General features: G+C 24.0%; 10 protein-coding genes across 10 annotated transcripts; 2 read left to right on the top strand and 8 right to left on the bottom strand.

The window, feature by feature from the left end:
• The first annotated feature begins 439 nt into the window (after positions 1-439).
• Positions 440-3,263, top strand: DICPUDRAFT_98485 (uncharacterized protein). The gene is made up of 14 exons (XM_003289716.1): positions 440-514; positions 588-647; positions 719-736; positions 868-908; positions 966-1,170; positions 1,256-1,328; positions 1,398-1,443; positions 1,536-1,556; positions 1,615-1,861; positions 1,927-2,037; positions 2,115-2,405; positions 2,470-2,582; positions 2,658-2,727; positions 2,790-3,263. The coding sequence occupies exons 1-14, from the start codon at positions 451-453 to the stop codon at positions 3,215-3,217; spliced, it is 1,788 nt and encodes a 595-aa protein (XP_003289764.1). The 5' UTR covers positions 440-450; the 3' UTR covers positions 3,218-3,263.
• A 422-nt stretch (positions 3,264-3,685) lies between these two features.
• DICPUDRAFT_10607 (uncharacterized protein) lies at positions 3,686-4,090 on the bottom strand (the record flags this gene model as incomplete). Its single annotated transcript, XM_003289708.1, has 1 exon — positions 3,686-4,090. A coding segment is annotated over one exon (405 nt), but the record flags the coding sequence as incomplete, so codon positions are not given.
• A 2,875-nt stretch (positions 4,091-6,965) lies between these two features.
• On the bottom strand, positions 6,966-7,541 carry DICPUDRAFT_21416 (uncharacterized protein; the record flags this gene model as incomplete). Its single annotated transcript, XM_003289707.1, has 1 exon — positions 6,966-7,541. A coding segment is annotated over one exon (576 nt), but the record flags the coding sequence as incomplete, so codon positions are not given.
• A 1,038-nt stretch (positions 7,542-8,579) lies between these two features.
• Positions 8,580-9,138, bottom strand: DICPUDRAFT_21623 (uncharacterized protein; the record flags this gene model as incomplete). The annotated part of the gene is made up of 2 exons (XM_003289706.1): positions 8,580-8,902; positions 8,961-9,138. Coding segments are annotated over 2 exons (501 nt in total), but the record flags the coding sequence as incomplete, so codon positions are not given.
• A 2,508-nt stretch (positions 9,139-11,646) lies between these two features.
• On the bottom strand, positions 11,647-14,120 carry DICPUDRAFT_80529 (uncharacterized protein; the record flags this gene model as incomplete). Its single annotated transcript, XM_003289705.1, has 5 exons — positions 11,647-12,346; positions 12,424-12,635; positions 12,703-12,802; positions 12,867-13,000; positions 13,068-14,120. 5 exons carry the CDS (start codon positions 14,118-14,120, stop codon positions 11,647-11,649), a joined length of 2,199 nt encoding a protein of 732 aa, XP_003289753.1.
• A 734-nt stretch (positions 14,121-14,854) lies between these two features.
• rac1B (rac1B, RHO family GTPase) lies at positions 14,855-15,921 on the bottom strand (the record flags this gene model as incomplete). The annotated part of the gene is made up of 6 exons (XM_003289704.1): positions 14,855-15,169; positions 15,241-15,255; positions 15,341-15,491; positions 15,562-15,751; positions 15,861-15,865; positions 15,917-15,921. Coding segments are annotated over 6 exons (585 nt in total). The 3' UTR covers positions 14,855-14,947.
• A 923-nt stretch (positions 15,922-16,844) lies between these two features.
• On the bottom strand, positions 16,845-18,802 carry DICPUDRAFT_98481 (uncharacterized protein; the record flags this gene model as incomplete). Its single annotated transcript, XM_003289703.1, has 4 exons — positions 16,845-17,919; positions 18,000-18,274; positions 18,348-18,519; positions 18,636-18,802. 4 exons carry the CDS (start codon positions 18,800-18,802, stop codon positions 17,010-17,012), a joined length of 1,524 nt encoding a protein of 507 aa, XP_003289751.1. The 3' UTR covers positions 16,845-17,009.
• Positions 18,803-19,712: 910 nt separating this feature from the next.
• On the bottom strand, positions 19,713-21,062 carry DICPUDRAFT_154205 (uncharacterized protein; the record flags this gene model as incomplete). Its single annotated transcript, XM_003289702.1, has 2 exons — positions 19,713-19,745; positions 20,040-21,062. The coding sequence occupies 2 exons, from the start codon at positions 21,060-21,062 to the stop codon at positions 19,713-19,715; spliced, it is 1,056 nt and encodes a 351-aa protein (XP_003289750.1).
• Positions 21,063-21,717: 655 nt separating this feature from the next.
• DICPUDRAFT_80525 (uncharacterized protein) lies at positions 21,718-22,868 on the top strand (the record flags this gene model as incomplete). The annotated part of the gene is made up of 3 exons (XM_003289715.1): positions 21,718-21,720; positions 21,881-22,285; positions 22,398-22,868. 3 exons carry the CDS (start codon positions 21,718-21,720, stop codon positions 22,866-22,868), a joined length of 879 nt encoding a protein of 292 aa, XP_003289763.1.
• Positions 22,869-22,931: 63 nt separating this feature from the next.
• DICPUDRAFT_92366 (uncharacterized protein) lies at positions 22,932-23,730 on the bottom strand. Its single transcript, XM_003289701.1, has one exon. It carries the CDS (start codon positions 23,713-23,715, stop codon positions 23,038-23,040), a length of 678 nt encoding a protein of 225 aa, XP_003289749.1. The 5' UTR covers positions 23,716-23,730; the 3' UTR covers positions 22,932-23,037.
• Positions 23,731-24,631: the final 901 nt, after the last annotated feature.

Below are 24,631 nucleotides of genomic sequence, written 5' to 3'. Positions count from 1 at the left end.
TTATAATTAAATTTTTTTTTTTTTTTGATAAATCAAAAAAAAGTTAATAATTATCTTTGAATTCCTTTTTAAAACCTTTTTTTTCCATTTTTATTTTTATATATTACTCCTTTTTTTGTTTAATTTATAAATATTTTAAGATATATAAATTAAAATCATAGTTATTTTAATTTACAAATGCTATATAAAGTAAAAAAAAAAAAATAATAAAAAATAAAAAAACATTTTTATCATGTGTGGTATAAAGAAATATTAAAGAATCACCCCACTTGCAATAATCATACATTGTAAATACTTTTATCCAGTGTAATTCAAAAAAAAAAAAAAATTTGTATTCTTTGTTATTTAAATTTAATTCAAATAATTTTTTTTTTATTTTTTTTTTATATTTTTTCTCCCCTTTAAATTCGATTTTATAAAGTAATTTTTATTACTTGTAACCTTTAAGAAATGGATATATTAAAAAAAACTTTATTAATATTTTCAATTTTTTTATTATATGGAAATTTAATTTGTAATTTAGATGTATAAAAAAAAAAAAAATAAAAAAAAAATATTCTAATATAATTTTTATTTTATAATAACAGCATCACAAGATACCATTGATTTGACAGGTGTTATTTTTGATCAATCTCCTGCTAGAAATCGTAAGTATTAAATAATTTCTAAAAAATACAAAAAAAAAATCATTATTAATATCCTATTTTTCATCCCATAGCCGACTTTGAAATTAATCGTAGGTTTTTCATTAATACCATATGAAATAAACTAAAAAAAAAATAATAATATGAATATATAAAATATAGAGATAAAAAAAATAAAAAAAAAATAGTATTAATAATTTAATTCTTACAATTTAAATTTTAGCATATTCTGGTGGAGTGACTCCAGGAATAGTATTAAATACTGTAAATATTTATAATTATTTTAGAAAACTCTTAATATAAACTAATATTTTATTATAGCTCGGAGCAAATGGAACACCTCAATATTGTTGTGGAAATAACCCGGTTATGAAAGCTGGTACTTTTGTTGTTCACAACCAAACCACTTTCAGTAGTTGGTTCAATCCTGCAAGTGGTATTAATATTGCGATCCCAATTACACTTACTCTAACAAGAAATGCAAATGGGGTTTATACTCATCAATCCCAATCATTTTTCCCAATAGGTATTATTTTATACTTATATTTTTATAAAACTATAATCATTCACTAACCTTTAATAACTATAAAAATTTATTTCAATGTAAAAAGATGGTCAAGGTTTTGACAACAGAACCAACTATCCAAATGAAGTCCATTATTTTGGTCACAACTATCATTTTTGGTAAGTTTTTAAAGAAATATTATTATTTAAAAAAAAAAATTTTATTAATTTTTTCTATTTAATAAAAAGTATGAGAATTCATTATTCATTTGTATATAGAGGTGGAGAATACTTTGTAAGGTCACTACATTTTAATTATTAATTATAAATATTAATTTTAAATATTAATTTTCTTTATTCTCATTAAAAAAAAAAATTAAAAAATAGAAATTTACTGGAGATGATGATGTATGTTTTTATTTAACTTTTTAAAAAATTTTTATTTAAACTAATTTTATTTTTACAGGTTTGGGTATACTTTAATAACAAATTAAGTATAGATATTGGTGGTATTCATCAAGGTGCATCACGTACTGTTATGTTAGATCAATTAGGTTTAACAAGAGGTCAAACATACCCATGGGATTTCTTTTATTGTGAAAGACACACAACCGCCAGTACTCTAAATATTGAAACAAATTTAATTTTCCAATGTGCTTACTATGACAGATGCAATGTTTGTCAAGGTAAAAACGATACATGTTGTTTTGAAAGTAAGTTGAAAAAAAACAACTTTATTTATACCAAATACTAACTCTATTTTCGAAACAAAATTCAGATAAATGTTTTAACCCTGCAGATCCATGCTTATTATATGATTGTAATGCAGGAACCAATTTCAATTGTAAGAGACGTCTTGGTGAGTGTAATAATGGTGATTTGTGTTCCAGTAAGTACTATTACCATAATAATTTCTGTAAAAAACATTTTAAATCAAACTGTTAATTTTCTAATTTTTTAAATTAGATTCAATATGTATTAGAGGAATCGGTTGCCAATATTCAAGCAAATGTGATGACCTTGACCCATGCACCTTAGATAACTGTGCATCTGCAACTGGAGCATGTACACACACCCCAGTTTCTTGTGATGATGGTAACAGATGTACCAATGATTTATGTGACTCAAGAGGTGGTAAATGTGTTAACGTGCCAGTCTCTTGTGATGATGGTGATGAATGTACAAATGATCACTGTTCTCCAGTACTGGGTTGTTTACACACAACAAAGAATTGTATCGATAATTTAGGTTGCACTGGTAAGACCAATTAATATAAAAAAAAAAAAAAAAAACCTTTATTAATTATTTTTTCTATAAACAGTCGATACATGTGATAGTGCAACTGGTTGTGTCAATACGCTAGTAGCTAATTGTACTGAATGCCATGAGTCTGATATTGCACAGTGTATTACCACAGACCTATGTTTCCCAAAGGTATAAATATATTAGTAATTAAATATACTAACTATGGTTTATTAATTTTAATTTTTTTTTTTTATGTATATTTAGGTTTGTGATCCATTAAATAACAATGAATGTATTACACATGCACTTAATTGCTCTATTTTTGAAACTGAGTGTAGGTTTTTTTTTGTAATAATTTTAAATTTTAAAATTAACTATTAACTATTCAACTATTAGGTATTGATGTCAAATGTGTAAATGGAGAATGTAGATTTAGATATACATGTGAAACACCACAACCATCCGAATCCCCAACTGCTTCACTCAACGTCACTGTCACCCCAGTCCACCCCCACACCCTCCGTCCAACGGTAACAATTACACAACCACCAACTCCTACTCCAACTGGTACTCCACTACCACCAAATAAATACCACGATGATGTACCTCCAGAAGATCTCTTATCATCATGTTTAGTTTGTGAAGACCTTAACTGTAAATCCCATGTATCAGATAATGGCCAACCGGGCTCGTGTACCTATGTAAAGAATGACTTGTATGATGAAGATAATTGCGAAGACTGTTGTTTATGGATCCCAACTTGTTACTATGATAGCGCACTCCCAGATAATGCATTTGCATTGGCCGATGATAGCGCTGTTTAAAATAAGATCTCTTTATATTAAAAAATAAAAAATTAATATTTTTGTGAAAAAAAGAAAAAAGTTTATTGTTTTTTTAAATTTTTTAAAACTATTATTATATTACTAAAGCATTTAGTAGTACGATTATCAGTTTTTTTTATATATATATATTATTTATTAAAATTATTTTTTTTTTTTTTTGGTTATTTTTTTTTTTCTAAAATTTAAATTGAAAAACTATGTATAATTTGAATATAATAATTAAATTGAAAGAAAATTAAATCCATATGATAAAGGTTTTCATCAATGATTTGATCTGTACTAAAGATAGTAATTTGGAACTGAAATTGGGGTGGCGAATCTTTCGCCGAAAGCAATATCTCTGTATTCTCTGAATGGGAAGCCATTGTCGTCAATTTGTTGGGCCTGTTGTTTTTGTTGTAAGAATAATTCCATTAATTTTGTATCGTTAGATTCTTTAGCTTGAGCAATTGGAGTAACGCCTTCATTATCTGGGAGTGAAACACAAGCACCATAATTTAAAAGAATTTTTGAGGTTTCGAAATCACCGAAAGCTGTGGAGAAATGTAAAAGAGATTCACCATCTTCGTTAATACAGTTAACATCGGCACCTTTTGATAAAAGATAAGAGAGAATTGATTGTTGTTTATCACGAATGGCGTAGTGGCATGGAGTATCACCTTCTTCATCAGCGGCATTGATATTGGCACCACATGAAACTAAAAGTTGAACAATATCCAAAGAACCAATAGAGACAGCTTTGTGGAGTGGAGTGATTTCTTCGCAATCCGGCATGTTGATGTTGGCACCTTTCAATAAGAGGTATCTAATATATGGGGTGTTTTGGGCAGCAATTGCCAATTGTAATAATGTTGTACCTGCTTCGTTTTGTGAGTTAATACTAATACCAGAGTTGAGGAAGTTGTCTATTGATTGGAAATCTTTTATCAAAAAGAATTGAATTAAAAGGTCCATTACCTTGAATGATTCTATTACTACTCTGTTCTTTACTGTTCCACAAACCCCGTCTGGGATTGTGCTGTTTTGTTGTGCATTGGCTGGTGGCTTTTGATTATTGCTAGTGGTATTATTGCTAGAGGATGACATCTTATTTGGGGCGAAGTTTTCCTTTAAAATTGATTATGAACTTTTGATTCTGAAAAATATATAAAACTTAATGTTAGGTTATTGGTTTGAAAAAATTATCCGTTCTAAAGAAACTGTGGATTGCTATTGATTGAATTTGTGTGTGATTTAACTAAAACTCGGGAATTTTAATGTTAAATTTACTAACGAAAAAAATAATAATAATAACTATCCTATGAGAATTACTATTATTTTCTTATTACTAAATTTAAATTAAAACCTAAGTTATTTACTTTTTTTTTATTCTTAAAAAAAGTTTGTAATAAATTTATAGGTTTAATTGAAATATGATTAAGGAGGGGGATTTTTGTTGTTGCTTTTGAAAAAGAAGTTTTTTTAAAAATTAAAATTAATTATAATTATTAAATTTAATTTGTTGAAAAAAAAAAAAAAAAACGATTTATAATATTGCTGTAAAAATTATTACTATTATTATGTGATGAAATTTAATTAAATTGTGATATATAGATTTAATATTGTTTTTCTATGTCAAAAAAATATTATTTATTATTATTATTATTTAGAAAAAAAATAATACAGAAAAAAAAATTATTATTATAGTATTGTTATAACAAAATAAAATTTTTAAAAAAAATTAAGAAAAAAATAATAAAAGTTTTGAAAAATAAAAAATAAAAAAAATAAAAAATAAAAAATTTAAAAAAATAAGAAAAAAAATGTAATTTTAGTTATGAAAAAAAATTATTATTATTATTATTATTATTATTATTATTATTATTATTATTAATAATTTATTGAGTTTAACTTTTTTTAAATTTTTTTTTTTTAATTTTAAAATTTTTAAATGGGGTTTTTTTTATGTGTTTAGAATATTTAGAGGGTGGTGTATTATTTATTTGTTTGGGGGTTTTTTTAAATTTTGGAAGAAAAAAAAAAAAAAAAAAAAAAAAAAATTTAAATTTTTTAAAAAAAATTATTTTAAAAATTATTATATTTTTCTCAAAATTGGTAAATGTAAATCTTTAAGAGAATGATATGAATATGAGAAACAAATGTTGAAATTGGTTTTTTGGGAGGTTAAAAAAAAAAAAAAAGAAAGAGTTTGGATTGATTCTACCCTGGTTTTTTTTTTTTTTATCAGATTTCTTTTTATATTTTATGGAATAAAAAAAAAAAAGAAAAATAAAATAAAAAAAAATGAACAATTGAATCTTATTCCAATATAAATAACTATAAATTATTTGGATGGTGATGTAATGTACAAATTTAAAAAAAAAATTGTCAAAAGAAAAATTTATAGAAAAATAAAATAAAATTTATAGAAAAAAAAAAAATTGAAAATAATATAGTTTTTTAATTTAAATTATATTGAAAACTTGAAAATTATATGGTATAGAAAAGGTTTTATGATGGATGTTATTATGTTTTGAGAATAATATTTGAATTGAAATGAACAGGTAATTTTTTTCTTTCTATTTATTATTTTTTTTTTTTTTATGTAATTATATAAATAATTATTATATTTTTATTGTTATTGTTATTATTACTAGTACAACTCTAATTTTTATTTTTATTACAATTGCAATTTTTTTATTACAATTGCAATTTTTTTTTTTGTGTTGATTGTATTTAATTTTCTTTTTTTCTTTTTCTTTTTTTTTTTATTTTAATATATGTTTATTATGATAATAATAAAACTGTGTTTGTGTGTTGGGGTGTTGGTGTTTTTTTTTTGGAGTGTTAGGAGCTGGGTGTTGGGTGTTGAGTGTTGAGTGTTGGGTGTTGAATTGGTTATAAAAAAAAAATACAAAATCAGATGAGAGTATATTTTTAAATATGAAACATAGTGATCATAAATTTAACACTTACTTAAGTTTTTTTTTATTATTATTATTATTATTTAATTTAAATATTTTTTTCCTTCCAAAAAAAAAAAATTTTAAATTATGTGTGCGAAAAATTATATACAGAAAAAATTATATACAAACGAGAAAAAAAAATATATATACTAATGAATTTGATATATTATTATACAAAAAATAATTTCAACTAGTTTTATTAAATAAATATTATTTAAAAGTTTAATTTTAGGTTATTTTGTATTTTTAAATACAATTAAAAAAAAAAAAAAAAAAAAAATTTAACTAAATAATAAATTGTATCCTTTCTTTTTTTTTTCCTTTCTTTTTTTTTTTTTGTTAATTGTATGATAAATTTTTAACATTCTAACAATTGTTTTGGTTTGGGATTCCACTGGTTTTTTTTTACACACAAAAATTAAAAAGTTAGAAATTTATAATATATTAAATTTTTAAAAATATTAAAAATAAAAGAAAAAAAATAAAAAAAAATAAAAACAAATAAATTATTAATATTTATTTATTTTAGGTCCAGGTTTTTTCTTGGGAAAGATTTAAATTATTAATTTATTTTATTTTTATTTTATTATTTTTTTCTTTTTATAGCGTTTTTTTAAAAACATTAAAAAAAATACCAACTAATTTAAATTTTTTAATTTATTTTCCATTCCTTGAATCATCTTTATTTGTTCTTTCTTTTTATATAAATGATAGGATACTGAAACTACAACAATTGCGACAAATGCAACACAACCAATTACAATGCCTGCAATTTTGGTACCCGATAGTTTATTATTTGATTTGCAAATGGATTTTGAATTTGAGACAGAGTTACCATTAAGCAATACTGAAAAGTCTGGGTCTAAATAAACTCTTTCATTAAAATAATTAACATTTATTCCAACGTATGATTGGGATTTTGAATTTGTTTGAATTGAATTTAAATCAGAATCTAAAAGTGTGTTGGTTACTGGTGAAATCTTTGAGTCTATTATACCCCTTTTGATAAATCTGCCATACAATGAAACTTTATCTATTTGAATTTTAATATAATCAGAGTTGTCACCTGTACTTGTTTCACCAAAATCTTTTTCTGAGCATGATCCATCATTATTTGATTCTAATTCAGCAGATAAAATAAGTTGCAAATGGTTTAGTGGACTTTCGAAGGGATATTTTTTAATTTCGATTGTATATTTCAAAGATGAGGGATTCATTATAAGATTTTGATTTGCAAATGAAATGTTTGTCATCTTTTCAAACCATTGAATCGTTGTTGTTATATTCACTATATTACCGAGTATTGTTTTATATTCACTGGTGGAGTTGTTAATTTTTGTATAGTTCCATTTGTCAAAACTGAAGATTTTGAGTGGTTTACCATCAATTCCTATTTCTCTTATTGAGTGCAAAGTTATTAATGACTTAAGAATAGAGTTGTTTTGCTCAATTGGAATTTCAATTGTTGGATTGGTTTCATTAGTTGATGGTTGTGGTATAATGATAATGGATGAGCTGCAGTCATTTCCAATATATGGTGAGTAGCAAATGCAACCACTACTTGCACAATATCCTTTTTCTTTACCCCCACATTGGTTTAAACATTCTTGAGGTTTGTTTGTTGGCAACTCTTCTTCACTTGAAGAGGGTTGGTTGTTTTTTTCAAAGTTAAATATAGTGGGAATGATAACATGTTGATTAGAAACAATTGAGTTATTTTTGAAGGTTGCTACAATTGAAAGCTGTCTTGATGTTGAGGGCATATTATAAAATACCATAGCTGATCTGAATCTTTTTTCTGGTAGGACAAATATAGTTTTACCTTCATATTGTATAGAAATACCAGTGTCTTCATTAAAACCTCTTCCATAAACAATTAATTTACCCCCGTTACTGGAATAGATACTTGTTCCTGTAATTACTTTGCTAATTGGATCAATGATGGAGGAGTAAAAATTATACTTGAAGCCATTGTGAATAAATTCTTTGGTACTATATCCCCTGTATTTACCACCATTATTTATAAACCCATATACTGAGAAAAAGTATTCGTTGGTTAAAACTTGGCCATAGGGCAAATCGATGTCGCAAGAAAATGATTGATGAGTGCCATTAGACCAAGAAATCGATGAAACACATTGAGTAACATGGTTTTGCAGGTTTATTAAGTATACAATCGGCATTTGATCTCTTTTAAACCCACTTAAGCTCGATGCAGAGAATTTAAATGAAAGCTTATTAGTTTTGATTTCTTGGGAATCAAATTCATACATGATGGGTGTTGTTGAGTCTATATAACCCCCACAATCGTATGTTTGTGTAAGAATCGTTGGATTTTTATCTACAAAGGCATTTAAGTTTTGAAAAGTATTTAAAGTTGGATCAAAGTTTGAATTGCTTGGTGATTTTGAAAATTGACTTTTAATGAATTGGTAGTCATTTAGTTCAATTGAATATATGGTGTAGGATTGGGTAAAGCATGGATCAGATGTTAAGTTGATAAAAATTTTGTACGTTCCATTCCATATGTCTCCTTTAATTAGTTCATTGTTTATTAAAGTAATATTATATACTGAGGAGTCAATATCCCCTCTGATTTGGAAATGACCATTTAAAAAACCATTAATAGGGTCACTTATTACTATTTCCCACCCAATACCCATATTTTCGACAGTGAAAGGTTTAATACTAGTTATTATTGGACCTAATACATCTACATCTATAGAGAAATGGTTAGTAAAAATTTTTAAAAATTATTTTAAAATAAAAATACGAACTTTTTGATGTAACTCTAAGTTGCTGATCATCTTGTAAAAATTGGGAGTGAATATAGTCACCAGTTGGTGACATTATTGTAAATGGTATAATGCCGCTGGGTGCATTTGCTGGTACAAAAAACTCTATTTGGAATTGGTTTAGTGAATTATTCCATGATGAATAATAACTTTTTTGCATTGGGCTGTTTGTGTTGTTTGATTCATATGACCTATAGATACTAACTTCATCTAAAAGATTTAGTTTTAAAGCTACATTGTTTGGTGCTCCTTTGATAGAAAAAAACATTTTGTTTGCAACAGTTGTGTTCGAGATGTCTAGGTCGTTGTGTAAAAAAGTAATATTGTTAATTGCAAAAACATTGGTTAAAGAAAAATTGAAAGTAGTTATTTTTTTGTGTAAATCAATTTCATAATAGTCATTTATGTTGTATTTTTTATTATGTCCATATTGGCCAATCAGGGTTATGCTTGTTAATGGTTCATCTAAATTATGTATAATTTCATATGTGGGAAAATCGCTGCCTCCTTCAACCAATCTTTCGAATGTATAGAATTTATTTTCGTTGATTTGGACTCCACCTACTTGGGTATTATCTTTAACAAAAATGGTTAATATAATAAAAAAATCATCTAGGTAATCAATTTTATAGTCTAAAAGTTGTGGGGGATCTTTGGTTACTATTTAAAATAATAAGTTAGAATATTTTTTTTTACATTTAAATTAGGAGAAAATATTTACTTGCAAAGGAATTCACATCAATTTTTTCGTACAGGGTTGGGTTTTTTTCTGGATTAACTGATAAAAAAATAGATTCGGGTGTTGATTCGGAATAGGGAGGTATAAAAATTGAAAATTCAAAGCTATATTGTCCATTGCTACCAGATGAAAAACCTAATGGCCATTGGGTTTCCATTTTAAATATTTTACGAGACAAAAAAAAGTTACCAAAGTTGTAATTAAAATAGTTTTCATTATTAAATGTTATTGTAACCATTTTACTAAATTGTAGGTTGGTGACACTATATTCAATCTCTTGAATTTTATTTAATGCAGTATTTTCTAAAAAATTGAAATAGAGTTATTTTTTTAAAAATATTTATTATGAGTATTATTTAATATGGAAATGGTTTTAAATTCCAATCCAAAAAAGGAGTAATTTTATCTTAAATATTTACCATTTAAAATTGATGTATATTGAATACTATCTAACTGGCCGCCGTTTTGATATGATACTGTATAAAGAGAAGGTCTTTTAAATGAGGATATATACTGAAAATCCTTATTATCCCCACCATATATTATTCTAGGGTTTTCAAAACCAGTTGATTCTTTACTTTCAATATAGGGAAATCTTGAATTAGATTTGATGGTAAAAAATCCAATAGGAAAACATTGTTTACCAAATATATTAAAAGGGACCTCGTTATAATCTAAAAAAGAATTAACCAAGTTTTTTTTTTCGACTTAATGTGTGAAATGATATTAGTAAATTTATTTTAAAAATTCAAAAAAAATAAAATAAACAAACAAAAATAAAAATAAAAAAATAAATAATAATTACCATCTAAAAACTTTTTTAAGGTTACTACTACGTCTTTTAATCCACCACTATATACTTTAATAGTAATATTGAGGCCCTCAAAAAGGTTAAAATCGTTATCTGTTGATCTAATATAATAAATATTAGTTGAGGTTTTATCTACTTGGTAATTTTCATTTGAAATAGCAATATTATTTAATGGGAGCTCTAATAGAGGGAAAGATAGTATATAGTATGGTATACTATTTGATTTTTCTCTATCTGGATAGAGCAAAGAATATTCTAATATATTATTTAAATCTATTTCTGAATAAAAAAATAATTGGTAAATATTTAAAATTATAAAGGAGCTAATCGAATACTACTTACCATTACACCCCAAAAAAAGTGTTTGTGATATAAAAAAAGAGTTAATTGAAAAAATTAATTCAATATCATGTGAACCAAAGGGGATATTTTTGATATTAACAAAATAAATTGCTGTCGTTTGGTTGTTGATATTTGAATTAGAATTTATTAAAGCATTTGGAAAAGATGTTGAAATTTGAATTGTATTTATATAACCAGTATCTACGCCTATTAAAAAACTAAATTGGTATTCACATTTTTCTTGATCAGAATATTCTGGATATTTGTTAAAGATTCCATCGATTAATTCTACATCTAATGTAGTCTGTGATTTTATATATTGTGTTAAAGTTATAATAACAATAAAAAATATTAATATTTTTTTAAAATTCATTATTTTATTTGGACAGAATAAAAAATAAAAATTACAAAAAAATATGATGTGTGTTTTAAAAAGATGTGTTTAAAATTGTATAACAAATATATAAATAAAAAATAAAATAAAAAAAAATTAAAAATGGAGTGTTAATTGGATATTTATAAATATCTATCAACAAATTCCCAATGATATTTTAAAAAATTTGTCGGTTTGTATAAAAAAAAATAATTGTTCCCTAAAAATAGGATGAAAAATAAAAAAAAATAATAAAAAAATATACATAATTATTATTTTACAAAAAATATCATTAAAGGATCGCTTTAATGATCATATAATCTATTCTTGCTTTTTTTCTTTATTTTTATTTTATTTTTATTTTAAAAGTGTATTTTTTTCTTTTTTCTTTTTTCTTTTTTTATTAATTAATTGTTAAATCACTTAAACTTAATTCCTTGCTATTATGATTATAGTAAAATTCATTATCGTCACTAATATCTTGAGTTTCATCGTCATCATTAAAATTATTTGTGTTATAAGTTTCTTCATCTACTTCAAATTCGTTTGGTTCGTTATTTAGTGGTGCTTGGTGTAGTATCTGTTGTTTTTGTTGATAGTATTGATGGCTGTAATGATGATGTTGATGATATGATGATGGTGATGATAGGGGTGAGTTTGTTTGTTGCTGTTGTTTAATATAGTTTGAATTAAAAAATATTGGATCAGAGTCTCTTAATTTATTTTTATCTATTGAAGAGGTTGATTGTGATTTATTTGGTATTGATCTTTTCTTTGTCGAAAATAGCTGATTATCATGTTTTGAGGGTGTTGAGCTATTTGATGATAAAGAGGAGGTGGATGAGGTTGGAGAAATTGATGGCTGAGTTGTTATAAGTTGAATTGATTTATTTACTTGAAGTGATAATAATGTCGATTTTAATGGATTTCCATATAATTGAACACGTGTAAGTAAAGGATAAGATGTGTGATAAAGATTACCAATACTATATAAATTTGAAATAAAGTTATTGCATAGTGAAAGTTCAATTAACGATTTAAATACACCACCTATTGGCAATATTCTATCCCATTGATTATTATTTAAATTTAATAGTCTTAAACTAAGGTTTTAAAGTAAATAAATTAGTGTGTGTTTTTAAAATTGGGTATTAATTTTTTTAGATTAAAAAATAATTACTTTGGGATAGTTGATAAACTTTGTAAAGTTGATGTTTTTAAAGATAAATGGCAGCTTTCAAGATATAATGTCTCTAGTGCTTGTAACGAGGACATATCTTCTGGGAGTGTAATGATTTCATTAAATGATAAATTCAAACATAAAAGTTTTTCTAGTTTTAGTAAATGATGAATACTCTTTGAATTTATTAAATTGTTTGATAAATCTAATTTCTAAAAATAAAAAAAAGGGAATAGTTAATAAAAAGATTCTTTAGCAATTATCAAATTTAATAAATACTGTTAAACATTTAAAACCACTATTAAATTGTAAATTTTCGATTTGGTTATTTGATAAATATAATTCACATAAATTTGGTATGATTGAAAAGGGACTAAATCTATAGTTAAACATTTAATTAGAATTTTTATGTAATCTTTACCATTGTTGTATAAATAACTTACTGTACAAAATTATTATTTAAATCAATATAAATTAATTTATCAAACAATTCAAATTTTTCATTATTAACAGATTTTATATTTGAACTTGATAATTCTAATGCTATAATACTTGATATATCTTGACCATATGTTGTCTAAAGAATATGTTAAAAAATATTAGTAAATTAATTAAATATACGAATTATTTTATTATTATCTTACAATAAAAGAATAATCCATTAAAATTGATTTTTGTGGATAACCACAAAATGAAGGTGCCTTTTTAATTTTTGATCTTATGGGTGTTGAGTTTATATTTGTACCTAATACATTATTCGATTTTTGTAATTGCTTTTGTTGCTGCTGCTGGTGAAGAAGATGTTGTAAATGTGGCGGTGGAGATGGTGAAATTTGAATCTGTAATGATGATGTTGGGGATGATGCTAATGTTGAAAAAGTTAAAGGTGATGATGAAACACCAATACTATTAGCACTACCACCACTGCTAATACTTTGGGTGTATAATGATGAAATATTATTGTTATTGTTATTGTTATTATTATTATTAGGGAAAGGTTGATGATTAGGTGTAAACATTATTGAGCTATTTGAAATTGATCTTTTTAAGGGGGTATTTATTAAATTGTTTGGTGATGTAGATATTGGAGGTAGAGCACCTGTGGTTCTGTATGCCATTGGACTACTTGAATATTGACTATTGTTATATTCGCCTATATGTAATAAATTATTTGTACTAGTGCTACTACCCAAACTGCCTGTGCTATTATATAGTGGATTTATATTTAAATGAGATGTGGGTGATATTCTACTATTATTATTATTATCAAACAACATATTGGAAGGTGTTGGGGGAGTATATGATTTTCGTCGTAGGGAAGTTAAAGAGGGAATAGGTGATTGTGGTTGCTGTTGGTGATATTGTGGATACTGAAATGATTGTGGAGTTGGTGAGTTTGAGGGTGAGTATTGAGTTGATGATAATGAAGATATAGATTGTGTTGGTGATGATGCTACAACTCTTTGTTGCAATTTTTTTTTACTGCTCGATCTACTATGATATTTCTTTAACTCTAAACTCATGTGGTGGTCATTACTGATATCACTTTCATTGTCGGCATCTTCGTCATTTTCTCTTTGTTCAATTGATGATATCATTGAATCTATATTTGGTGTATTATTTTTTTTATTTTTATTTTTTTGTTTATTATTAGTTTGTACATTAATATTTTCAATAGTTTCAGTATAATTATACATTGAAATTTATCTATCTATCTATCTATTTATTTATTATTTGTTTATTATTTATTTTATCTATTTAATATTATTGTTTAAATTGTTTATTATTTAATTTACATATATATATAATATTCTTTTTACTAATGTATGATTATATTTTTATTATTTAAACTTTTAATGAATAAAACAATGAAGTTAGTATCTATTCTAAAGTAATCAATTTGATAAGAGGGACTTAAACTTACTTTTTTCGTTGTAAAGAATATATGATACCTTATTCTATTAATGTTGTGATTTTTAGTTTTGGTCAACCTTTCTTTCGCTATTGCTTATATCTTCTTGATCTTCTTGCACCTACTTGCTACTTCTTTTGGAGCAGAACCTTTTTTAATAATACTACCTTAAAACTAAAAAAAAAAGTTTAAAAAAAAATGTAATTTTTTTTATTTTTTTATTTTTTTTTTTTATTATTTTTTTAAATATTTTTTAAAATATTTTTTTGTTATTATGAATGCAAATATTGATTATTATTAGAATTGAAACTATATTAATAAAAAAAAAAGAAAATAAAATATAATTGAAAAAATAATATCAAAAAAAGAAAAAAGAAAAAAGAAAAAAGAAATAAATAAACAAATTAAATAAAATAAAAAAAATTTTAAATTAAAAAAAATATTTGGTAGTAATTTGAATATCACACACACAATATAATTTGAAAAAAATTTATGATCAACCAATTGGTCACATTTTTTAATAAATAAAAGTTTTTAAAGATTGTTTATTATTATGTTTAGAATAAATTTTTTTTTTTGGAATTTAAAATAATAAATTTTGGGGTTACTATTTTATAATATATTACATGATGATGAGCTTTTCTTTTTTGGTTTAACGGCTGGATTAATTACAGAACGAATAGCTTCATCGAAAACAGCTTTAAGGCCTTTTTGGGTAAGAGCTGAACATTCAAGATATTTGACGGCATTTATTTCTTTCATTTTAGCAAGACCCATTTCATATGAAATTGATGTAAGTTTCTTTTCTTTTAATCTATCTAGAGTTTCTTTATCCTAATAATAATTTTAATAATAAAATGTAAGTATGGATAGATTTTTAAAATATGACAGTTATTTATACTTACCTCTCTCATATCAGACTATATATATTAAAATTTAGAATATGCAATATTAGTATTAATTTTAGCTTTTTATTTTATAAAGATCTTTATAAAATATACATACCTTAGTACCAACTAAAATGATTGGAACATTTGGAGCATGGTGGCAGATTTCTGGGTGCCACTTACCATTAACATTATCGAAGCTTGATGGAGAGATAATACTAAAACAAATTAAGAAAACATCAGTTTGTGGGTATGATAATGGACGAAGTCTAAAATAATAAAAATTAATTAATAAATTTATATTTTATATAAATTGGTTTCATTTTAAAAAATCTTTACCTATCATAATCTTCTTGACCTGCAGTATCCCATAATCCTAAATTTATTGGTTTTCCATCAACCATTACATTTGCACTATAATTATCGAATACGGTTGGGATATATTCGCCTGGAAAAGCATTTGTGGTATATGAAATTAAAAGGCAGGTTTTACCGACTGCACCATCACCAACAACTACACATTTAATAGCTATATAGATAAAAATTTAGAGTATTAGAAATTGCTAAAATTTTTAATAAAATAAAAAGATATTTTAAAAAAAATATTCATTGATGAATTTTTTTTTGTAAAATTTTACCTTGCCTGTAAAGATAATTAAAAAAAAATTTATAATTATTAGTATTTGTCAATAACATAAGACCATTAAAAACAAAAAAATGATTAAAAATAGATTATAGAAAAAAGAAAAAAGAAAATAGAAAATGAAACCTTTATTTTAAAATTATTATTTTAAAAAAAATATTTGTTTTATTTTATTTTTATTTTTTTTTTAAATAATGATAATGATTATTATGTACAATATATAAGTTTTTTTTAATATTTACATTTTGTTTTTTTAAAAATAATGATGTATGAATTAATTGATATTGATAATAAAAAATTATTATTGGTTTAAAATAAAATATAAAATTTGATTTAAAATTATAAATCTATAAAAATAAAAAAAATAAAGATTACTAATAGTTAATATGGTGGGTGCTTGATATTATTATTATTATATAACTAATCAAATATTTAGCCCACTTTTTATTTTATATATTGGGAAAGAAAATAAATATTATTAAAAAAAAAACTTTTATTTTAATAATTAATCTTTTTTATTATTTGTTTACTGTTTTTGTTTTAATATAATGAGAATAATAAAAAAAAAAAATAAAAAAATATTTATAATAAAAAAAAAATAAAAATAAATCGATGGTTTTTTTAATATAATAATATTTTATAATAAAAAAAAAATTATAATTTTTTTAATTGAAAATTTTTAAAATTTTTTTTTTAAATTAATATTTTAAATTTTTCTAAAAATAGTTTTTTTATATAATTGCATAACTGGAATTATTTTCATCAATTATTTTTTACCATTTTTTATTATTTTAATATTTCATAGATTTTAAAATAGTTTTTCTATATTTATTATTATTATTTTTAAAATCAGGTAATCAATCCTCCACAGGGTTGTTTGGCGGGTAAATTCTTAAATTATTTAAAGGGCATTCGTTAATCAATCAAGATATCTAATTTCTATTTGTTGTTAATATAATAAAATGGGTAATAATTTTAATTATTGCATATATTTTTTTTATTTCTATATTTTTTTTAATTTTTTTATTTTATTATTTTATTTTGTTGAATTATAATAATGTTGATAATTTGTTGTTGATACGATGATGATGACAGTGAATTGACTAATTTGAGTAAATTTATTATTTATATATATATTTTATTTTTATAATGATAATTTTTCACCAAAAGATTGTTCAATTGATGCTGATAATTGATTTTTACTACCAGTAGCAGTTTTGGGGATGGCACATGATTCATCGAAACTATAGAGTACTTCAGAAACATCTCTACGACGATCGAAACCAGAGCTAAAAGAAACTAATTTTTCATTTTGTGGGGAAGCTTGACGAGATTCTAATGGAGCATAGGTTAAACCTCTACGACCCAAATAAACTTGACGTGGTCTAAAGATACGTAATTCTGGATCAGATAAACCTTCAACCCAATGAGCTAACCAACCAGCGGCTCTTGGGATTGAGAATAAAACTGGGAACATATCAGTTGGGAAACCCATACTCTTGTAAATGATACCACTGTAGAAATCGACATTTGGATATAATTGTCTATCGATGAAATAACTGTCACTGAGAGCAAGACGTTCTAATTCTACAGCGATTTTCATTAATGGGTTCATACCTAAAAGGTCAAAGATTTCTTGGGTGACTTTCTTTAAGATTTTAGCACGTGGATCATATGATTTATATACACGATGACCAAAGCCCATAAGACGTTGCTTCTTTTGTTTAACCAAAGATAAAAAGTTTGGAATATTTTCAACGGTTCCGATTGCTTCTAACATTCTGAGAACTGCTTCTGTAGCACCACCATGTAATGGACCATAAAGTGCACTTGCAGCACCTGCAACAGCTGTATATGGGTCGACCAATGTACTTGAAATCTGTCTCATTGTTGCAGTTGAACAATTTAATTCATGATCAGCATGGATAATAAATAACTTATCTAATGCTCTGGTTAATGTTGGATGTGGTTTGTAATTGGTTTCTGATAAACGATCTAACATATATAAAAAGTTTTCTGTATAGGTAAATGTATTTAATGGGTCATTATATGGTCTAAACAGATTTTATAAAGAAAGTCATTAATAAATTTAATAAATTTTATAAAAATATTTTATTAATATTTTAATATTTACCTTCCAATTCTATGACGATAAGCACATGCAGCAATAGTTGGTAATTTACCTAAAATTCTAAATATTTGTTTATTCATTAATTGTTTATTTTTATAAATATCTACACCTGCTAATGATGGATTGGCATCTGGATAAAATGTTGACATTGCACTCATTGTTGAAATGAGCATACCCATTGGATGGGCATCATAACGAAAACCTTTCATCATACTAATTAAATTTTCATGAATAAATGTGTGATTCATAATTTTAGTTTGCCATACATTTAATTGTTCCTAATTTTAATTTTAATATAAAATATTAGTAATTTATATAAAAAAAAACAATTGTAATAATAAATATACCTACTCTGTTTGGTAAATCTCCATAAATTAATAAATATCCAACTTCTAAAAATGATGATTTTTCTGCTAACTCTTCAATTGGATAACCTCTATATTCTAAAATACCTCTATCACCATCGATATATGTGATTTGTGATTTACAAACTGCAGTATTATAATATCCTGGATCGTAAATCCTAATAGTTGAATTTAAATTTTTTATTAGTGTCAGTATTAACAATTTTTTATTTATTTTTTTTGATGATCTTTTTTTAAATAGATCATTTTTGATCTGTTTAAAACAAATACAAACATTGTACCGAAATCTGACTGTTGTTCTTTAAATTGACGGAAATCAATTGACTTTACAGTTTCATTTGTGATTGGAATTTCGAATGATTTACCTGTTCTATTATCGATAACTGTAAAAGTATTTTTTTTACCTTCCTCTTTTTTTTGTTGTTCTACCGGTGAACTCATTTTTATTTTATATTATATTATGATATTATTTATTTTTTATAAAAAAATAAAAAAAAAAGCAAATATTGGGTATTGGGTTTATAGAAATATACAATTACAAGCAAAACACTGATAAAATAAAAAAAATAAAAAAATAAAAAAATGAAAAAATTTTAAAATTTTTTAAATTTCTTTTTTTTATATTTTTTTTTTGAAAAATAGATTTTTTTTTTTTTTTAATTTATTTATTTTATTTTTTTTTAATTTATCGTCATATTTTGATATAAAAAGTATATTTATTATATAATAATTTACATTTCATTCTTTCGACACCTCTATATAATATTTATCGTATATCTTATTAAAAAATTAAAATAAATAAAAAAAAATAAAATTTATTATAATAATCACAATCCCAATAAAATAATCTATTAAATAAATATAGTATGTGGTAATAATATTTATAATAAAATGAAAGAAAAAAAAAAGAAATAGAAGAAATAAAAGAAATAGATAAATAAAGAAAAAAGAAATGTTCAATTTAACCATTCTCACACATCAACAAAATTCCAATATGACCAGGGAAAAAAAAAATTTTAAATAAGAAATAATTTATTTTCAAAAACTATCATTATTCATTATTTATTTTTTATTTTTTTAATTTATTATTGTTATTAAAAAGAATATGGTGCATCTTGATTTATAATTATTTTTTCATTACATCCTCAGTATATTGGTACTCTACTGTTGATTTAAAAAATAAAATAAAATTGATTCAAATAAAATGGTTTTTTATATAATTATTTCATTCATTAGTTTATATAAAGCTTGTTTGTTACTTTTTTTTTAAAAAAAATATAATTTTTAATTAAAAAAAATAAAAAAAAAAACTTTTCCTATTTAAGATTTAAAATATTTTTAATTTTCTTTTTTATTTGAATTTATATTCAGCAGATCCAAACAACTTAAAAAAAAAAAATTAGAATTTGAACTTGATAAAATAAAAAAGAAATGGTGGGTTTTCAAAAAATTAATTTTTTTTTGGTGTGGTTAATCAATTTTTTTTTTGTGTGTAAAAATAAATAATTGTTAATATTATGGTAAATTAATTTTTTAAAAAAAGGAATATCCTTAAATTTAAAGACATATTATAAAACTGATAAGTTTTATTTATCGATTTTATATTTTATTCTATTACTTTTATTATTATTAAAATGACATAATATTTTGATTTCTACTTTTTACAATAACTATTTACACCATCATTCCATAAGGTCCATGTTTTTTTATACAAGTCCCCATAAGAAATAACATTGGCGCTATTTTCGTGTTCATTCCATGGCTTCCAGGTTGACCAATGGAAAAGTGGTGCTTTTTCCCATGTTGCAAAATAGTCATCTCCTAACCAATGTCTTTCTCTGGTTGAAAATTCACCATGTAATAAACCATAAATACCTGGTAACATAATAAAATCTGGACTATTTTTGAACATATCGTTAATAATATCCATATCCCAACTATTACCACTATTATGCTTGTTACCATAGGAGATGATATCGTCATATAACTTATAGGATGGTTTAATTACCATTAATAAAGATGTGGCGAATGGTTGACCTAACCAATAAGCTCTTGGTAATGCTAAAGTTGCATCTGGTAATTCGAAAAGATGATCCAAGCTCTTTAATAAATATGTATCTGCATCTAAATGAACAACTCTTTTATAATCGATTAATTTGAATACATAAAATTTGTTCCATGTTTGCTCCCAAGTGCTTCCCATGTTTCCATTTTTTGGTAATACATTCTTGACAAATCTAAAATAAACATTTGGTATATCCATAAAATTCTTCATAATAACTTCATTATATTGGTACTCTATTAAATGAACTACTATATCATTTGTACTCCACTTTCTAATATTGTTAGCAGTTATTAAGGCAGCACAAAGATAATTGTCTTTGGTGATATAGAACGAATATGCAAATTCACTTCTTAAACCATCATTATTTAAACCTTCTACCTCTTTTAAATAGTATACTGGACCGTTTGTTTTTTTTTCAATTCGTTTAGAGGTGGCAGTAGGGGTGGTGGTTGGTTGTTCTTCTTTTACCGGGTTTTCTGTTTGTTTTGGTGAATACCTTGTTGGAGATTCAGTGACTTTATTTTCTGGTTGAGTTTTATTTAATTGAAATGACTCGAGCGGTATTAATAAATAAAGTGTTACACCGATTATAAAAAAAGTTATTATTATTATAAATTCTTTTTTTATTTGCACCATTTTATTGAAGAAAAATTAAATAAAAAATAAAAAAGTTTCTTTTTTTAATTTTTTTTTTTTATTTTTTTTTTTTTATTTTCAAAAATAATTTAAAATAAATTTATATAATTATTTTTTTGTGTTAAGAAAAAAAGGAAGAGAAATGATAAAATCGGTTAAAAAGATATAAATAAAAAAATTACTTAATATTTAAAAAATAAAAAAAAAAAAAAAAAAAAAAAAAAAAAAAAACCGTCAGCATAACACGACACACTTTTTTTTTTTTATGGTTTTAAAATTTTCTTTTGAAAATATTTTCCTTTATTTTACACAAATATGTTTTCTTTTTTGATGAATTTAGAATACCACTTTTCTTCAGATGTTTAAGCTTATAGATTGCTTTTTCAATCGAATTTTGAAAAACAAAATTTTTTACAAATAATAATATAAATATAACAGTAATAATGTTAACAATGGCAATATGACGTGTAATGATAATAATCACAGTCCCAAATAAATTATAATAATCAAAATTATAATAATACTAATATCAATATTATATTACATTATATTTTTTTTTATATTTTTATTTTTTTAAAAAAAAAAAAATATTAAATTTTTGATTTTTTAAAAATTTTTTTTTTTTTTTAATATTTTAAAACAGATACAAATTCGAATGGTAATAATTTTATTTTTGATTATTATATAATAATTATATTTGTTTAATAGTTTTTAAATAAATGTTTATAGATAGATAAATAAATAAAATAACAATAAAATAAAACAAAATAAAATAAATAAAAAAAAACATATTAATTAATCGATTAATTTAAATTTAGTCTCAAACAAAATCACAACAACATGTTAAAAAGCCACCATTCTATATGAATTTAGTTGCAGGTGCAGTTGCAGGTGTTATTGGTGCCTCAACAGTATTTCCAATTGATATGGTTAAAACAAGATTACAAAATCAAAAGATCTCGGTTGATGGTACAAAACAATATAATGGTGTTTTAGACTGTTTTAGAAAAATAATTAAAGCCGAAGGTGGTAAAGGTTTATATAGGGGTTTATCAGCAAATTTAGTTGGTATCATTCCAGAAAAAGCATTAAAGCTTGCTGTAAATGATTTACTTAGAACTATGTTACAAGGTGATAATCCAACCATTACAATTCCACAAGAGGTATTAGCTGGTGCTGGTGCTGGTTTTTGTCAAGTTGTTGCCACTAACCCAATGGAAATAGTAAATATTAAAAATATTAATGGATAAATAATAATCATAATAATCATAATAGTCATAATAATCATAATCACAATTACAATGATAATAACAATATTTATTCAAATTTATTTAGGTTAAAATTAATATGCAAGTTAGTGGATTAAGTGGTAAAAAAGCATCCTTAAAGGAAATTGTTAGCGAATTAGGTTTAAAGGGATTATATAAAGGTACAGCTAGTACATTGTTAAGAGATGTACCATTCTCTATGGTTTATTTCTCAATGTATGGTAGAATAAAACAAAATCTTACAAGCGAAAATGGTGAGATTGGTCTCGGTAGAATTCTTTTGGCAGGTATTACAGCAGGTACATTCGCTGCATCAGTTTCAACCCCAATGGACGTAATTAAAACTAGAATTCAAGTTAAACCAAGACCAGGCGAACCAACATATACCGGCATTATGGATTGTATTAATAAAACTTTAAAAAATGAAGGCCCAAGGGCTTTTGCAAAAGGTTTAGTACCAAGAATTTTAATTATCTCCCCATTATTTGGCATCACTTTAGTTTGTTACGAAATCCAAAAGAAATTCTTTGCTCATTAAACCAAAACAAAATAAAATAAAACCAAATTAAATAAATAAAAAAAAAGGTAAAAAAACAGATTTGTTAATAAAATTTTTTTATATGTTTATTATGAATTTTTCTTTTTTATTTTGTTTGGTATATTGTGATATGCAATATTTGTTTAAAATAAGCTATCATATAAATATATTATATTATTGTATGTTTATTTGATGATAATCTTTCACTTATGAAATAAATTACATCTTTGCTTTCCCAATATGATTTGTGAGCGATTGGTACCGAACTATAATCTGAAAAACTTAAAATACCATTTGGTTTTAATTTAAAGTCAAATCTATGACCACCAAAGAATTGTTTATTTGACGATAATGGAGTTGATGAATTGGTTTGTGTGGCAGTGGTATTGGTTATGATGTTTGATTCTTTTTGTGGTGTTTGGTTATTATTATTAATTTGATTTGGTAATAATGGTAATGGTTTATTTGGTGTTGAAATTGCTCCACTATTATCATCTGATTTCTTTGAAGGTGTTGTACTGCCATCAGTATTAAAGCTAAAATTATTTAAACTATTGATATATTCCATATTATATGAGGATGTATTTGATTTTTCACTTTTTTCACTTAGGTCATCATCATTAAACTCAGTATCTGAAATATTGGTATAGCTATTAAAGCTTTGATTTCTTTTCATAGATGCACCGTCGAAAGATGCCATCTCTGTTTCTTCTGAAATCTGCTTTGTTGTTGATTTGGGTACTGGTTCTTGGCCTGTTAGCTGTTGAATAGAGTTATTACCTGTTGCTGGGGTCTTTGTCATTGATGATTTAAATGATGATAGTTTGCTTGAAAATTTTGAAAACATACTTGTATTATTATTATTATTATTATTATTGTTATTATTGATGCTATTATTTATATTATTATTGTTGTTATTATTATTATTATTATTATTATTATTATTATTATTATTATTATTATTATTATTATTATTGATATTATTATTAATATTACTATTACTATTATTATTATTGTTGTTGTTGTTGTTGTTGTTGTTATTATTGATATTATTATTAACATTGGTATTATTGGTATTATTTACATTATTAGAACTACTAGCGTTAATATTATTATTACTATTTAATGGTTCCATTGGTTTACTGGTTGATAGATATTTTTTCTTGGTGCCAAAGTGTGGTGCTATTGATTCTGGAAGATTACTAAACCCATCATCTATTAATGGTTCAATTAATGAAGCGACAGGGTCAGATTGATCATAAATATTGTATAAATTTACACACTTGGGAATATCAAGCGACTGGTGACCTCTAACTGTACATAAAATACCAATTGGTGAACCAATACAATATAAATTATATACATCGAAATCTAATTTTGGGAAGTTTATATCTGGTAGAAATTTACTAAAATCTTTTTCTCCGTCAACCTCTTCATTAAAAACATCGTTATCTTCCTCGCTCGAGGAACTGTCATCATTATTGTTGTTTATATTTGTATTTGTATTTGTATTTGTGTTTGTATTGGAATTTGTTGAATTTGTATTGCTTTGTTGCTTTAGTTTTTGTTTTCTTAATTTCTTCCAATAGTTTATGTTACCCTCTTCAAAGTCTTCATCATAATAGCTGTTAAGGTCCTCTGTAGCCAAATTTCCATTATTATTATTATTGTTTTGATGGCATAAGATATCATAACTGATCATACTGCCCAAAGAATGAGCTAAAATTGAAACTTTTCCTTTAAAGGTTGGATTTTTTTTTTTG

This window comes from Dictyostelium purpureum, assembly GCF_000190715.1.
Source record: "Dictyostelium purpureum unplaced genomic scaffold DICPUscaffold_190, whole genome shotgun sequence".
In the NCBI taxonomy this organism is placed as follows: domain Eukaryota; phylum Evosea; class Eumycetozoa; order Dictyosteliales; family Dictyosteliaceae; genus Dictyostelium; species Dictyostelium purpureum.
Note: the sequence above shows the minus strand (reverse complement) of the source record. Positions and strands in the feature narration are given on the sequence as shown.